Source organism: Trachymyrmex septentrionalis, unplaced genomic scaffold (assembly GCF_001594115.1).
Source record: "Trachymyrmex septentrionalis isolate Tsep2-gDNA-1 unplaced genomic scaffold, Tsep1.0 scaffold25, whole genome shotgun sequence".
Taxonomy (NCBI): domain Eukaryota; kingdom Metazoa; phylum Arthropoda; class Insecta; order Hymenoptera; family Formicidae; genus Trachymyrmex; species Trachymyrmex septentrionalis.
The window spans coordinates 2,570,401-2,585,619 of NW_017305408.1; the positions used below are offsets into that span (position 1 = coordinate 2,570,401).

At 34.3% G+C, this 15,219-nt stretch overlaps 4 protein-coding genes across 11 annotated transcripts in view; 2 read left to right on the forward strand and 2 right to left on the reverse strand.

Annotated features, from left to right (window-relative positions):
• The window catches only part of LOC108748878 (BAG family molecular chaperone regulator 2), a 3,759-nt gene extending 1,735 nt beyond the window's left edge, over positions 1 to 2,024 (reverse strand). The window contains exons 1-4 of one of the 5 annotated variants that reach the window (XM_018487272.1): positions 1,882 to 2,024; positions 1,696 to 1,780; positions 1,189 to 1,543; positions 414 to 526 (exon numbers count right to left, since the gene is read on the reverse strand). In XM_018487272.1, the coding sequence (XP_018342774.1) occupies positions 414 to 526; positions 1,189 to 1,378 (303 nt within the window). In that variant the 5' untranslated portion in view covers positions 1,379 to 1,543; positions 1,696 to 1,780; positions 1,882 to 2,024. The other 4 variants (XM_018487270.1, XM_018487273.1, XM_018487274.1 and 1 more) reach the window with 4 other exon arrangements.
• A 128-nt stretch (positions 2,025 to 2,152) lies between these two features.
• On the forward strand, positions 2,153 to 3,070 carry LOC108748884 (60S ribosomal protein L38). Its single transcript, XM_018487286.1, has 5 exons — positions 2,153 to 2,213; positions 2,383 to 2,414; positions 2,592 to 2,652; positions 2,745 to 2,867; positions 2,999 to 3,070. The coding sequence occupies exons 2-5, from the start codon at positions 2,412 to 2,414 to the stop codon at positions 3,037 to 3,039; spliced, it is 228 nt and encodes a 75-aa protein (XP_018342788.1). The 5' UTR covers positions 2,153 to 2,213; positions 2,383 to 2,411; the 3' UTR covers positions 3,040 to 3,070.
• Positions 3,071 to 3,985: 915 nt separating this feature from the next.
• Positions 3,986 to 14,342, reverse strand: LOC108748991 (chromobox protein homolog 5-like). 4 transcript variants are annotated; one of them, XM_018487465.1, is made up of 6 exons: positions 14,177 to 14,342; positions 12,835 to 12,902; positions 6,531 to 7,163; positions 4,581 to 4,842; positions 4,177 to 4,495; positions 3,986 to 4,092 (listed from the first exon to the last, which is right to left on the reverse strand). In XM_018487465.1, exons 3-6 carry the CDS (start codon positions 6,894 to 6,896, stop codon positions 4,065 to 4,067), a joined length of 975 nt encoding a protein of 324 aa, XP_018342967.1. In that variant the 5' UTR covers positions 6,897 to 7,163; positions 12,835 to 12,902; positions 14,177 to 14,342; the 3' UTR covers positions 3,986 to 4,064. The 4 variants fall into 4 exon arrangements, with proteins under 4 accessions (XP_018342967.1, XP_018342966.1, XP_018342968.1 ...); XM_018487464.1 differs by lacking the exon at positions 12,835 to 12,902; XM_018487466.1 differs by lacking the exons at positions 12,835 to 12,902; positions 14,177 to 14,342 and adding an exon at positions 10,377 to 10,524.
• Positions 9,379 to 12,895, forward strand: LOC108748990 (tektin-2). The gene is made up of 7 exons (XM_018487461.1): positions 9,379 to 9,414; positions 10,534 to 10,763; positions 11,003 to 11,263; positions 11,338 to 11,508; positions 11,602 to 11,824; positions 11,986 to 12,209; positions 12,626 to 12,895. The coding sequence occupies exons 2-7, from the start codon at positions 10,555 to 10,557 to the stop codon at positions 12,825 to 12,827; spliced, it is 1,290 nt and encodes a 429-aa protein (XP_018342963.1). The 5' UTR covers positions 9,379 to 9,414; positions 10,534 to 10,554; the 3' UTR covers positions 12,828 to 12,895.
• Positions 14,343 to 15,219: the final 877 nt, after the last annotated feature.

Below are 15,219 nucleotides of genomic sequence, written 5' to 3' on the forward strand. Positions count from 1 at the left end.
CTTAGCTTTTTACAGTCGAGCAGTGTAATACTGTGTCACCTGTATACGTGTTGGAAAACACTCTTAGATTTCATTATTTGACCTTGGCTATAGATTTCTTTGTAGTTGTTCTTCTTCGAAGTTGTTTATATATTTCTCTGAGGATTGTTTTTTGTATAATGATAAAGTGACTTAAAAGTGGCAAAAAGAACAGCTTAGTATTGAAATCCATAGTGCTATAATTACTTATAAGAAAAATATTGTTTTAAACTTAAGCTCCTCTCAAATAGCGTACATTCATATGTTTATATCGATCTTTTCAATAAAATAATTGTATCTATAAAAAAAAACTGGTTTTATCTAAAAATTATAAGGTGCTCCAAACTTTTGAGCGGTAATATATCTTTATAAGATATTGTAAGTGAATCTCAAACCTGATGTAATGCTTCCTGTTGAACATGATCTCGTTGGACTGTGACTAATACATCTACAGTGGAACAGCGCATGGACAATCTATCCGCATACCTCAAGATATCATCTCTATCAGCTGAATAAAGGATATGATAATTAAAGATATATATGATAATAAAAGATATATTTTCAATATCACATCAAAGAAAATTGTTAATGTTTAAGTTGGGACATAGGTGTTAAAATAAAATAATTCTAGGTCTCTCCTTTTTCAAAAACCGTTCTGAACTAATATACACTGATGCAATAAATTGGAATTAAATTAACTATTAGGCTTTCCAGCAAGAGACAGTTTAACGCAGTAATCATTTCATCTTTGTTTAACATTACTAAGTAAAGATATAATGATTCACTGTGTGTTACACTGTGTCATCTGTGTCTCTTGCTAGAAAACCACCTGTATTTGTTATTCCAACTTATTTTTTTTGTAAAAAAAAAAAAAAATAAATAACTTCACCAAGTAACCTATATAATGATTTATCCTGTTACCTACAATAAATACTTCTCCATATTTTTTCCACAACTAAAGATGATAATCTTAAAAATACAATAATAAGTTAAAACATATGATATAACGTATGATATTAAATTAATCACAGAACAAAAAACTATTCTCATGTCGAGTAGTATATCTCTCTCCCCTGTTTTTTGCCCTCTTTCTACCATTCCTATTTAAATTAAGCCAAAATATATTGTGGGGTATTCCATTAAATACAATGAATTAAGTCGTCCACTCACGTTCCTCGAGGGTGAAGAGCAAATCATTATTCCTGAGGGTGTCCAAGGTCGTCAGTAGACCATCCTTTTCTTCCATGAGCCTGACGGCATCCTTTCGCAGTTGCTCTACGTGAGCCTCGATGTGATCCAGCAGACCGACTAACCTGTCTTTCGGTTTCTGCTCGTTACTCGGTTGCTCCGCGCTTTCCATGCTGCGTTTCCTCGTCTAGCATCGACTCCCCGGTGAGATGAGACGGCCTAATTGGATCCTCAACGACGTTGATGCAAACGAGATCGCGACAGATCGCGTGCGCACCTGTCCGACTGATCCTGTTAACTCGCGCGACTGCGTCAAGATTGGTTGAGAGAGTTAAAACTAAAACAGGTAATCCGTACACCGATTCGATTATGTTTAACGCTAAACGTTGCGTGTCCTACGTTCCAATCCGCTTGGCTCGACTCTAACGGCTCGACGCGAAGTCATATAAATAAGTACGACGAAAACCGGAAGCGAGAGAGATATCTTACGATTACTGACGATTACAAACACGCGGGATCCGTCTGCGGTCCGTTAATTATTTCCTCTATGTACAAGTTGATATAAATGAGGCAACTGAAAGAATTAATGAATCAAATTTTATATATAAATATCTGTATGTTATTAGATTTGTACCCACTAAGTACCTCAAAATAACTGTATTCGTCGATATTAACCTCTTTTGTCGGAATGTTTCAACCTTTCAAATCGCGAACAACATGTATCCTACTTTACCGATGAAACAGCCGATAAGAATTTAAAATTTTGCATGTAAATGTGTTCTGATAGTTTTGCCCATATCTGTATATATATTATTTCCGGTCACATCTGTATATATATTATTACCCCTTTTTTTTTTTTGAGAAATTATTATGCAGTTTGTCAATTTCCCATTTCGAATTTAATTGCTGATTTGACTTTGGCTTCCAAACTAACCTAAACTGTGATCGCGTCGTATCGTTTCTTTTCTTTTTCCTGAACGAGCGTGCGAAGTCAACGTGCGTTTGAAGTAAGACGTGTCTCTGAATTTATTTTGTATCCATATCGTTTACATGTCATCGTGTACTGTTTTGTAAAACGTAGTCTCGCGTTCGCTCAAAAAAGCACATTGTTTCATATATTTTGAATCGTTTTGTGTTCTGTTAAGTGTTTCTCATTAAATTTTTACTCCATTTCAGGTCCATCTAATTAATAATCGCAACAAAATATGGTGAGTAGGAATATTTACCGTTTAACCTCGACATATTTTGCACGTTTTTGGATACGCATAAAAATTTCACTGTTTTATTTTATTATGTGGGCGTGACAAGCTAGATTTACATCATAACCTCTCTCTTTCAAAACAAGTTTCAAATTGATAAGTGTGTCAAAAATATTTTATTTTCAGCCACGAGAAATCAAAGAGATCAAGGACTTTCTGTTGAAAGCCAGGAGGAAGGATGCTAAATGTAAAATATTTTTATTAATTCAAGAGTTTTTTTCCTTGCGAGTCTTATCTTACATGAACTTATCTTAATTGATTTTTCCTTTCTTTCTTCAGCTGTGAAAATCAAGAAGAACGCAGACAATGTCAAGTTCAAGGTCCGCTGTTCTCGATTTTTGTATACTCTTGTAATCACAGACAAGGAGAAGGCCGAGAAACTCAAGCAGTCCTTACCACCAGGTAAAGCATGATTTTTGTATGTTTAAAATAGACAATCTCTTTATCGTTTGTAACATTCTTAATTGTATTTTTTAAATAATAAATTTACGAGTATCTACTCAAGTTTCAATGCAATATAAATATTTTTTTAGGTTTACAAGTAAAGGAAGTAAAGAGAAGTGAACGTGTGTAAAATGACTAAATAAACAATCTTTTAAACATGAGCCTTTCTTTTAATTTCCTTATGCTAGAGTTATAAGAATTTAATATTGCGTTTCAATGAAGTAGCAATTTACTATTTGTCTTTTTGTTGGGAACATGAATGTCCTGACAGCTCTTTTTTAAAAATATCTCTTGGGGAAAAGATATACAGATGCACTCTTCATATCGCTTATCTTAAAATAATATTGTATAATGGTAGAAAAGCTTGAATTAATAAAAAGAACGATTTTAAACACAATTTTTCCTAATTATAAATTTGCAATACATATCTTCATTGTTGTATAGAATAAATGCGACATTAGTCGAACGTGATAACTTAATTTTCTTTTTAAAGGACACATTTAACAAATGTTCTACCTTTCTTAAACATTAAGTGAATAAAAAGATCAACTTGTATCAATTACATTGCTTAAGAGGAAGAAGCCATGATAGATCCTAAGCCTCTCTTTTATCTAAACATATATGTCAAGCGGGAAAAATTATTCGTTTTCTATTCTTAAACGCTTTCTCTTTATAACTAATTATAAGATTAGAAGTCAGAAATAATATAATTTTTGCCCCTCATGTTATACACTTAAATAATTTTTTCTTCACATTGTACATTCAAATAAACCTATTCTTTTACTACGTCAAAATTTGCGCGCACACACGTTCATTAATATAAATATCTTGAAAACTCTTTAGTCTTTCTGTATTAATAAATATACATGTACGTGTATATGCTGATTAATTTTTGTCTTATTTATACGGACTCTTCACTTTCTCGAAAAAGTATGTGCACACCTTACATACTTTTATTAATAGCAAATTATTCATATTTTGATATATTTCTTTTTGTTTCCCTTTCTTTTTTTCTTGAACCGCCTTCCATTTTTCATTGTAGAACTACGAACTATATATATATATATTTATGTGTATATATATATATATATATATATATGTAAAAAAAATATAAATTTTGTTTGAATAAAATAAAGATTGGGATTTCGATATTCTTCATTCATCACATTCATGGTAAGTTGCCCTGCAAAAAAGTTTTCATTTTTAATACAATGTAATTAGAATACATGATACTGGATATGATAATCGATCAGAAGTAATAAAGTACCTTTGTTTGTCTTTATTACGTTTCGATAATCTCCTTCCACGGGGTTGTGCTGATAATGTGTACCGTTTAGTGTGTACCCGATTTGCTCGGAGTTCCCGCATTTCGGAGGTCTTCGCTTTTTCTAACTTTTCCATAAACTTTGCTATGAGTTCTGGACAATTTAGATTTCTCTCCGGTTCCCATGTGTCGTCAGATACACTGAATCCTTTCCATCTGATTAAAAATTCTTTTGTGCCATTTTTCTTAAAACGTACCTCTATTATTCTTTCGACCTCAAATTCCTTTGAGATCTCTTTTTCCTCTTCACTATCTTCTTCGTCTGAAAGAAAGATATAAAAATGCATAGGATTATTTTCATAATAAATAACATTTCAAGATAGATTACAAATAATGATACAACGTACCAGTTCCTTCCGTTTCTTGGATTTGTTTCTTGGAAGAACTTCTGGAAGATCTTTTAGATTTTTCTGTCTTGGCCGGTTTTGATAATTTAATTTCTTTTTCTTTCTCTTTATCTTTTTCCTCGGCTAAAAAGTCTTCTATCAGCTGAGAACAATTCAAATCCTTTTCATTTTCCCAAGTGTCGTCATTTTCTCCATAACCTACCCATCTCACCAAGAACTGTCGACGGCCTTTAATGGTACGAACATTGATGAGCCTTTCGACCTAAAAAAAAAAAACATATTTTTGACATTTTTAACAAATAAGGAAACAAGTGTTTGATGCGCCTACAATATGCAGAATAAACTTAGTATAAGTAAAAGTAAAAAAAAATTGGTCAATCAGAGTTAATTATTCTTTTCATTCAATTTCTTGCTCTTCTTACACCGCAGCTTACTCTGCATATTACATGTTATAGACAACACATTAGATTTTCAATGTCATAAAAATGGATTCAGTACTGAAACTACTCAAGTAGCTAAATAGCAATTTAATGTGATTAGTTGAATCTAAAGGTAAGAACCAATTACACTCAACTGCTGCTTAGCCGCTTAAGGAAACCTTAAAGCTGTCTGTATTATCAATTCAAGCTGTATTCTAAAATTTACCGCCAGTACTGAATCTATAGTGCACGTGACATAAATTATAATTTTCAGCACTGAGTAAATTTTGGAACAATCTCAGTAGGACTTACACACGTATGATTTATGTGTCGTATTGATTTACATATCACTACACACTACTATATCAATATCGTACGCACACATATATACAAGTTTTTACCTAATCTTTTATATTAAACGTCTAAGCCTAATTTTAAGACCACAATATTATTTATTCATGTAATCCCTAGTTCAAACCAAGATTGTTTTATACATACACAGTATAAAACTTGTATAAAACAAATATTGCGGATCGCAACAGAAATCGATAACAAAACTGTAATTTTCTAACTTTCTTTCGCTTGTGACATAAAGTCGATCGGTTGGGCTACATTATCATTATTGGTTGTATTTTAATTGTGGTAGAAGAATTTTTATTCTCTTTAGAATTTTTATCTCTAATTCCGGTACGACACTATAATTTGGTACGCGAAAAGACTTAACGGTAGTGACTAGGCTGTGGCTTAGGCGGACGCAGAAAAGAATTCTCCCGAAAATTTTATTAACCGTCCCGGGAGACGACACGTTTTGACCAGAGTCTCAGAAATCTAGCGCACGCCAACGCCACGTGCGTTTACTATTATATATCCGATAGCGACAATACCGCGCCTCCCGGACTCGGAAACCGGCGACCTTACAATATATGATGCTCGTCTCACCACTGGTCTCCTGCAGTTGGAAAAAATTTATTTGAAAAATAACTCATAAAACAGACGACTTTAAGATCCCCTTAATGAATAGTTGTTGTATCGCATTATTACCATTAATTATTAATTATTTATTTACATTATGCAGAAATATCTAAAATTCACAGACAATTGAAGTACAATATACAGTAAAAAAATTGTCAAAACTTTAATTATTTTATAAATCTTTATTTTTAGCAATATTTTTTTTTTTTTTCAAATGCAATCAATCAAAAAATTTTTGAATATTCAATAAAATTCGTAAAATGTTCATTAATCCTGTTAACTTCACGTATATGGCGCGCATTTATTTCCGCGCGGTAATATTTGTTGACCGGAAAAAAGGAGCTACGCGATTGGCCGATAATATTCGTCGCAAATAATGTTAAACCTATCCGAAAATCAATTACGCTCGAAAATTAAAATATATTGAGACATAATAAAAAAAAATTCAATTATTTTGTGACAATTTTCAATCGGTAAGTCATTTACTTTCAATTCAAACGTAACTAGCGTTCTACGATGTGAAGATAGGAAAATGTTGCTAGTAAACAACCCGCCATACCTCATATTCGTTCTCAGCGTCCAGCTTGTCGCGGGCCGAGGTGGACGCTCGCTGGTCTTCCTTCTTTCTACGCTTATTCGGTGACTGTTTCTTTTCGCCATTTTCCCGCTCTTTCGGTTCCACCGTAGAATCGTCAGAGTTTACATCGTCGTTCGAGCTCGTCGCCGGCTTCTGCACTGATGTACCGCGCGACGAGCGTCTCTTCGTGGCGGACTTTTGCGCGCTATTGTTCTTAGTCTTACCGGCCTGCGTCTCGTCGTCGTTGTCGTCGTCACTGGCCGCGCGTGCGTCGACATTTTCTTCCGGCTCGCTGTCGCTCGCCAGTTCAGACTTTCTATGCTTGTTCTTCATACCGAGCCGTCGCATAATATCTCACGATATTGTTAGCGTGCAGACTTGGAATCTTGACCGGTCCTACAATTCCTTTGACGACTATCTCTCTTCACTATCACCAATGGCACCACTCGGCCTCTTGCTCCTCCTCCTCCTCCTCCCCTCCTCCTCCTCCTCCTTCACTCCCCTCTTCACCCCCTTGGCGTTTTCTCTCTCGCGTTCCGCTGGCCTTTCCCTCGCTTGCAAGCACCAGCGAGAAGGTAACAGGCCGACGAATCGCTTCCCGCCGCGTCCGAATTACTGCAAGAAATTTTACCCTTGTACTCGGCAACAGTGCGCGCGCATTTCAGCTTTTTACCCACAATGCTTGCGCCTCACGCGAGTACACGCACACCCATACACGTCCGTGTATATTATCGAGAGTACCGGCACAATACAGAATTAACGAATCCTAACGCTCTTCGGGCGGGACTTTCGTGCGCATGCGTCGAATGCGTCATCGATCACGTGACCAACAGACCCGTATCAAGACGCCACGCGGAGGCGTCTATTTTTCGGATCTATTTAAAGAACGGTTAAATTTTGTTACATTTACGTTAATAATACGTAATAAAACGTTACTTATTTTTTTTTCTCATCACGGGGTCTATGACTCATTCTTTATTGCAGCTATTATACTACGTGATTGAAACAATATGTGCGCTCCGCACGTCGAGATAAGCTGCGATAACAATCTGTTCTATTTTTATCTGAAACTACTCGCACATTCTTTCCTCCCTTTCTCTCTAGTTGGAGAAAAAAAAGAGAAAAGATGAAGCGTGCAAACTCGGCTAAAAAGAATAGACCTGATGGCGATCTTTGAGCCGCAGATCGAGTGTAGTTCGGACGAACCGATCAATCTTCACGGTCCTGAGAGATCGATATCATGTACCTTACAAATCCCATTATCATTTTTGACACGTAATTTTAACTACGTCTGTGAAGTACTGTTAGTTTGTCTCTTCGTGTAAGATTAGCTGAAATCGGTAATTTACACACAAAAAAAATCGATTACGGTCAACGAGTCTTCACTCAAGTAGAAAACCATGTTACGATAACAACGAAATTTGCATTAAAATGTACAGTAAATGACTGAAAAGTGACTTTTAGTGAGCATTTTGAAATCATTTTTTTTATTTCGACGTCATGAAAGTTAAAATGATATTTTGTTACAAAATTTGACTTTATTGACTTATTAAGAATTAAATAGTCATTTTGATTTTGTTGATTTTTGTGTTCTTTGAGTTAGGATAGTGAAGACCCTGCAAGTAGCGGGGTTGATTTTCGGATCATCGATTTTAATTATCAATCCCTGTATTCAATTTTAATAAAGCTGTTGTATTACGAATTAGATTTGCTTATTTTTTTAATGCTTCTCACATATAAATGCAAGTTCTGGGTATATTAATTGATTTCTAAATTGACCTACTTTTTTTCTTCTCTCGCACGCGACTTTAGCAATGCACATAGGTTCTTTATCATTGAACTTCTTGCACGGTTTATCATTCCCCTTTCTTTCCGTTGGAGAGAAAAAAAGGAGAAACCGTATACAAAAAGTTCTTAAAAAGAATAACAGACCTATGATTCGACTTGAACGACCTGGTTGTACTTCGTCTGATTTTTTTAACATCAGCGACATGTAATCACTCCTAATATTTATTCGCTTTATCTGCCAATGAGTACTCCTACATTTTTTTTTATGTTGTCGAAACTGACAGAAGTTATATATCGCCTACTGGATTGATTTCCGATTGACTTCCCCTCACCCCCATGATGAGCAGGCCCTGTATTTACGTTCGTTTCAATTACACTCTCTGCACTTTGTTTCTTCTTCTCTCTTCCTTCGAAGCTCAACATATGCATGCTTTCTTTGTTTCCGACGCAAAAAGTACAGGAAAGTGCAGTTGAAACGATGCCCATTTTACTTAAGTGCGTCGCATAAAGCTTGTCGAGAAGACCGTATGACCTTTTTAGCGAATTGGTGAAACTGCTAAATGAATAATGAGTCGCTGTTAATTATAGTTAAAGCGAAATAAAAATTCGCTCAGGGCTCAATCGATTCTAGGCTATAATTCTACTATACCTTCAAGAACGACGTCTCTACCGCTGTCGGGCTTTACGTTAGACGGCCATGTTGATCATGGTTATTACCGGAACACAACAGTGCAGTTTGAATTCGTCATCGAATCGATATATATTAAATGGCGGCACATGAATTTTAGCTGAGTCACGATAACGCAAGGAGACCAATGCGCCCCCCTCTTTAAAAATCATTGCTTTCATAATTAATCGCGGTGTCTTTGTTTTGATATAAGAAATTTGAAAATAAAAAAAACAAAAAACAATTTATTCAAAAGCACTCGAGGCACCCTCTTTCACGTACGTCACTTCAAAGATCGAGTTTGGAGGTCGATTGCGTATCTTGAAACGAGGTGAAATTTACAAAAGTGAGCAAATTCGCTAGATGTATGTGTGTGTACGTGTGTTGATCGAGAAAATGATAAATACTCCAGTAAATTTGTACACTTTTATATTTTTCACCTTGTTTCAAGATAACCGATCCTCTGATCCTAAGAAAAAGTGCTTGAAGAAATATTAATGTTTAAAGAATTCGATTTCGATTCTGTTAATTTTTCCAAGGCATACTTTCGATGGATCGCATTAAATCCTTCAATTGACTTATTGGCAAAATTATTACTGCGGTAAAAAATTTTTTATACATGAATATGTATTAATATGCATAAACAGACATAAATATTCATAAACATGTATATTGTATGATATATGAAATATGTCCATACATGTTCATACATTCCTCTCTTTTGTAAAATTACTTTTTAGTGTAACAGAAATAATAATAGTAATGTGAAAACATAAAAAATAATTAAAGGATAATTTTACACTATTTGTTTCAGAAAAAATCAAGTTTAAAAAAATGTAAAAAAATTATTTATGTATAATATAATTATATATAAAATTACGCATAATTGTGTATGAGCAAATTTTTTTACATTTTTCCAAACTTGTTTTTTACTAAAACGAACAATGAGAAAATTATTCTTGTATGGACACATTTCATACACGATTATACACGTTTATGAATATTTATGTATGTTTATACATATTTCTACATATTCACGTATGAAAAATTTTTTATCGGGCATGACAATATTAATATTAGAAATATCCATATTTTTTACTGACTATAAAAAATATCAAGGATAGATTGTGTGATGAAAATAAAGAAAATGATGAAAAATATTTCAATATAAAGAACACAATTATTAAAAAGTCAAAATATTCCAGAATATCTTTTACATTAGAAACATAATATTAATATAAAAAATAGTAATGATCAATTATAATCAATTATGATCGGTTATACTTCTAGTGTTAAAGAAATATCATTAATGATTTATTAAACTTTGCATTCGTTGTTTGTTCAAAAAGTATGTCGAAATTTCAATAACACACCAATGATTTCGATTGCTTCGCCCGTTCTTTCGCCTTCTCTCGTTGTCCTGACAACGTTGCGATCAAATCGTTTATCCAATTCGCGACTTGTAGAATAATATATCTTTCGCTTCCTTTTCTGTAATCTCCGTTTTCTCGATTTCGTTTTCATTTGTTGGTCGTCAAATGAATTCTCATCATGGCCAAATTCGTGAGTACTTATGAAAAGCCTCTACCTCATATCAGTCTGTCGGACTGGTACACCAAACAATGGGACATTCGACAAAACGCAGACGTCAAAAGATCTGAGGCTTGTCAGTTACGCAATTCGGGCAAAACCACTCGTTCCGAAGGGAACATAACAACGAAATGGGACATCTACATGAACGATGCTCGAATAACGGACAGGTGACTGCGAGTATCTTTGACAAAACACATTTTACAATTAATCTATAGTAAAAATTCAAGCAGACCAAGTCATGATAATGTTAAAATCGTTATTGATTGGAAAATTATTTTTGGCAATCATTTTGAAGCTATTTTGATGTTGTAATAATTTGCTTTGCTTGGGAATAAAGTTGCAATTGATTTCATTCAGTTGCTTTTTGGGAAATATACAACTCCAACATAATATTTTGTCTCGCCAGAGTGTTAGAACTATCGAGATGGAAGGACATCCTCGATGACTTGCTACAAAAATTATTAACCGAGATACGCTTATTAAGTGACGAGAAAGCCAACACACAGAACGAACTTGAAAACATAACTCATCCCCTGCGTATCGCCAGCGAATGCATCTCGATGAGGGACTGCCGTAGAGAAACCGAACTCACGTACGATGAGGCTGATATAGAGTTGAAGAAAGAGCTCCGCTTGATCGGAAATATTCATGAAGAATTTACCAAGAGGTGATCAAGCTGATATATGTCATAGAAAGATAATACATTTCCTTTTCCTCTATTCCATTCTTTTCATCTGCTAGAGCACAGACCGCATGGGAAAAGTTAAATTGCTTGGAAGCCCTTAAATTTAGGCTGAGCTTGGACATAGAGGATAAAAACGAAACCATTAGAATAGACAAGGACAATCTCGAATTAGATCACACTTCTGCAAATATAAGTTACAAACCGAGAACATTAGTCGATAAAACATGGTACAAAATTTCCTTTTCTCCTATATTTGCTGTTTCTGTCCCGCAATCTTTATATCACCAAAATTCATAACTTGTCTCTTTCTATTTCAACAGTTCAATCACGTACGAGGTTTGGCTGGATCGATGTCGTTGTTCCAAGTTGTCTGCCGAAAAAGAATTGTGTGAATCTTACAATTTTCGTGAGGCTACACGTGTAATGAGGGAACATGCACTGAACGATATTAAAGCTCAACAAGACGCAACAGATTACACTTTGAGGAAAAGAATTTATCAAACGCAAAAAGGCAGAAATGAAATGGAGTGGCAGAAGCTCAAGGTATATATGATCGATTATATTTCTTCAATTTTAATAAATTTTCATGAATATATATGAATAAAAATAAATCAAATAATGAATTTGACAAATATCAAATATATGTAAGAATTTGTAAGAATTTGTAAGAATTTGTTCCCATCTGCGTTTTTTAATGTAAATAGACACAGAAGGAAATGGAAATGTTGAGAAATGAGATAACCCAGTTGGAAACAACACTGATGAGTAAAATAGGCGTGGTGAAGTGCGTCGAAACGCGATTGGAAAACCGAATTTATCGGCCTGGTTCGGAACTTTGCAAGGACGAAGTGGAATTAGGCTTGAAGAAGGAAGCCTTGCAATTAAAACAGACTGAAGAAGATCTAATTAAAATGATCGAGCATGCAAAGTATGTACATGTATCTCATATTGCTAATTATTGCTAATTATTAGACTCATCAACTGCATTCAGAAGAAGTAGCTTTGCAACTGTTGTAAGATTCTTTAATACAATTGATTATATATTTACATCCATTTAGAAATTAAGGACAATAACCAAGTTGACCAACTAAAAGTACATTAATTTTACATTCAATATAATACATTGTATTATATAATGGTTATATTGCTGGTAGTAAAATTAATGTTACTTTTAGTTGGCATATACTGGGAGAATTGTATTTAAGAAATCTTATAACGCACACACATGCACTTACCACACACACATTCACAGTTGCAAAGCTGCTTTTTTTTTACTAAATACAGTCATTAAAATTATTTGTCATTTCTTTTTCTTAAGTGCAAGCTTTAAACTTAATTTTCTAGAACAAGCTATAATACTCTGGAAGCTTTGCTTATACGGATCAACAACAATTTGGAAGACAAACAGCATTCTCTGAACACTGACGTTATGTGCCTGGACATGAGAGCACCGCTGAAAACAGGAGACAGAGCGCGTTTACCTAATGAGACAGACCGTAATATCGCATTGACACATATGGAAAAAGAGATTCCGTTGGAATCTTAACACTTACAATACCATGCTCAATTCGATGCCTCATTCCTACCATTATGGATCACTAGAACCCGTTCATGTTTTCATCTATTTAAAATAGTTCAAGAAAATCTTTAAAGTTTCACAAACATACATTCAATTTTCTAGAACAAATGTTTAAACTTCATTTTAGAAAATAAAATGTAGAATAAGTTATAATTATCGAAAAACTCATAAGTCCATTAAGCCCAGCAAACGAGAATGGATTGAAATGAATGGAGCAAACAAGAATGGAATGAAATTTTTTGTTATCCAAATGTATATATTTTAAATAGTAAATATTTTTTTTAGTTGGAATCAATTGGATTCAATTAGATTCAATTGGATACAAGTGAATTGAATAACTGCATTTCCTATTCAAATTTTGAATTTAACAGTATTCACAGTGCACAGAAAAAGCTTATATTATTTTTAGATTGAAAAGCATAAAGATATGCTCCATGCAATTCCTATAAATGAATAAAAATGCATTCAGAATTGAAGTGTTCATTTTAACATTTGTGAATCAATATTTCTGAAAATCTGAATCTAATTCATTTCAATTCATTTCAATCCATTCTCATTTGCTGGGAACCAACTACAGTCGAGTATTCCCCTGTTACAGTCAAACGACAGGGGAATGTTCGACTGTAGTTGGTTCTTATATTCTGATCCGAATTAAATCCTTGATGGAAACTAGGCCACTGTCTTTAATGCTTGTCAGTTTCCATCTTTATTTAGATATATTATGCAAAAAAAAAGAATCTCGATTAAAATTTGATAAATATTAGGAAATATTTGCAATATCGTTTGCAATATCCAGATACAGTGAATGCTAAGGTCACAGTTATTAAGAAGAAGATAACGTGTGCCTTCCATAAGTGACACAATGGATCAGTTGTTTGCTAATGTTAAACAAAGATAACTTGATCGCTATCATACTATGCCATTTGTTAGAAGGCACACGTTATCTTCTTTTTAGTAACTGAATGACGAATTCGATTGGAAGCACTAGTGCACATTGATGCATATTAAAACCGTTCTACACTGATTTCACTTGAATATAAAAATGAAATGCAAATATTTTGAATTAAATAAAATACATATTTTACGTAATAGTACAATAAAACGTATTGAGTATCTCAAGATTTAATAGATTTTTATATTTATGTATAGACATACCTTTAATGTGCACTGAATGCGTCCAATCAAATTCGCTGTAATTAAGAAAAGGCTAACATAACTTTAGCGTTTACCGTATCTGGATCCATGCTATTGCAAGAACTCCCTTTTGTCAGCTTTATAAACCTAATTGAATCTAACCTTACATATAAAAACCTTACCAAATTTCATTTTCCATTTATATCTTGGGAATCATTCTCGTGTATATTTTTGTTTTTTACGAATCCTATTGATTTCTGAAAAGAAAATTTATATTATTTAGAAAAATTATAATTGAGAAAAGATTTATAAATTGATGAAACCCCCCTGACAAAACCATCAATCCAGGCACGGTAAAATCGACTGAAACGACAGACATTTGTCGATAACGTGTTTGAGCCGAGAGTTCCAATTCTCGACGTTAGATGTCGCCAAATCGAAGAGCAGACGGTGCTGCCCTCGGTGTGGCGATGAAATCACGGAAGTGGATGGGGGGAGTGGTAGAAGAGATGGTCAGAAGAGGGCACTAGTGTATCAAAATTGCGACTGCTTACAGAGATATACTATTTCGCATATATTTAAATTACACAACACACAAATTACAGCGTAAACATTATAGACAGACTGTAAGAAGTCGAGAATAGGAGGTGCGTACAAATTTGATTAGCGCGCTTCGGAGCGGGCTCGTCGACTCTATTGCTGCGTATCTGCAAATGAGGTATATTTCACATTTATATATAGTAATCGTAAAGTCGATCCAACACGCAGACAAGCGGGACAATCGCTATCAGTAAGGAGAAGATGAAGGAGAACGAGATGGAAACGAAAAGGAGGAGAAAAGACAAGATATGAGGATGGCGAGATGAAAGAGCTTACACAGCACACTTTATTCGAGAGACATCCTGGGAATGTTCTTAGAATATCCATAGAACATCTTTTAGATGTTTTTAGGAATGCGTCTCATTTTATGCACGACGTATCATTTTATCCTTCTTTAACAATCGGTGAATAAGGATAAAATAATACTCGTGTGCAACACGTGTAAAACGGAACGCATTTCTAGATTTTATCCTTGTTGTTTACCGAATATTAAGGAAGAATAAAATTACGCATCATGCGTTAAGAGAGAAACGCATCCTAGGACATCCCTTAGAAGTTTGTACTTTATGGGAAGGCCCACGGTGTAGGCAATGAAAGAAAGGACAGTAAACGGCGATGACGATAA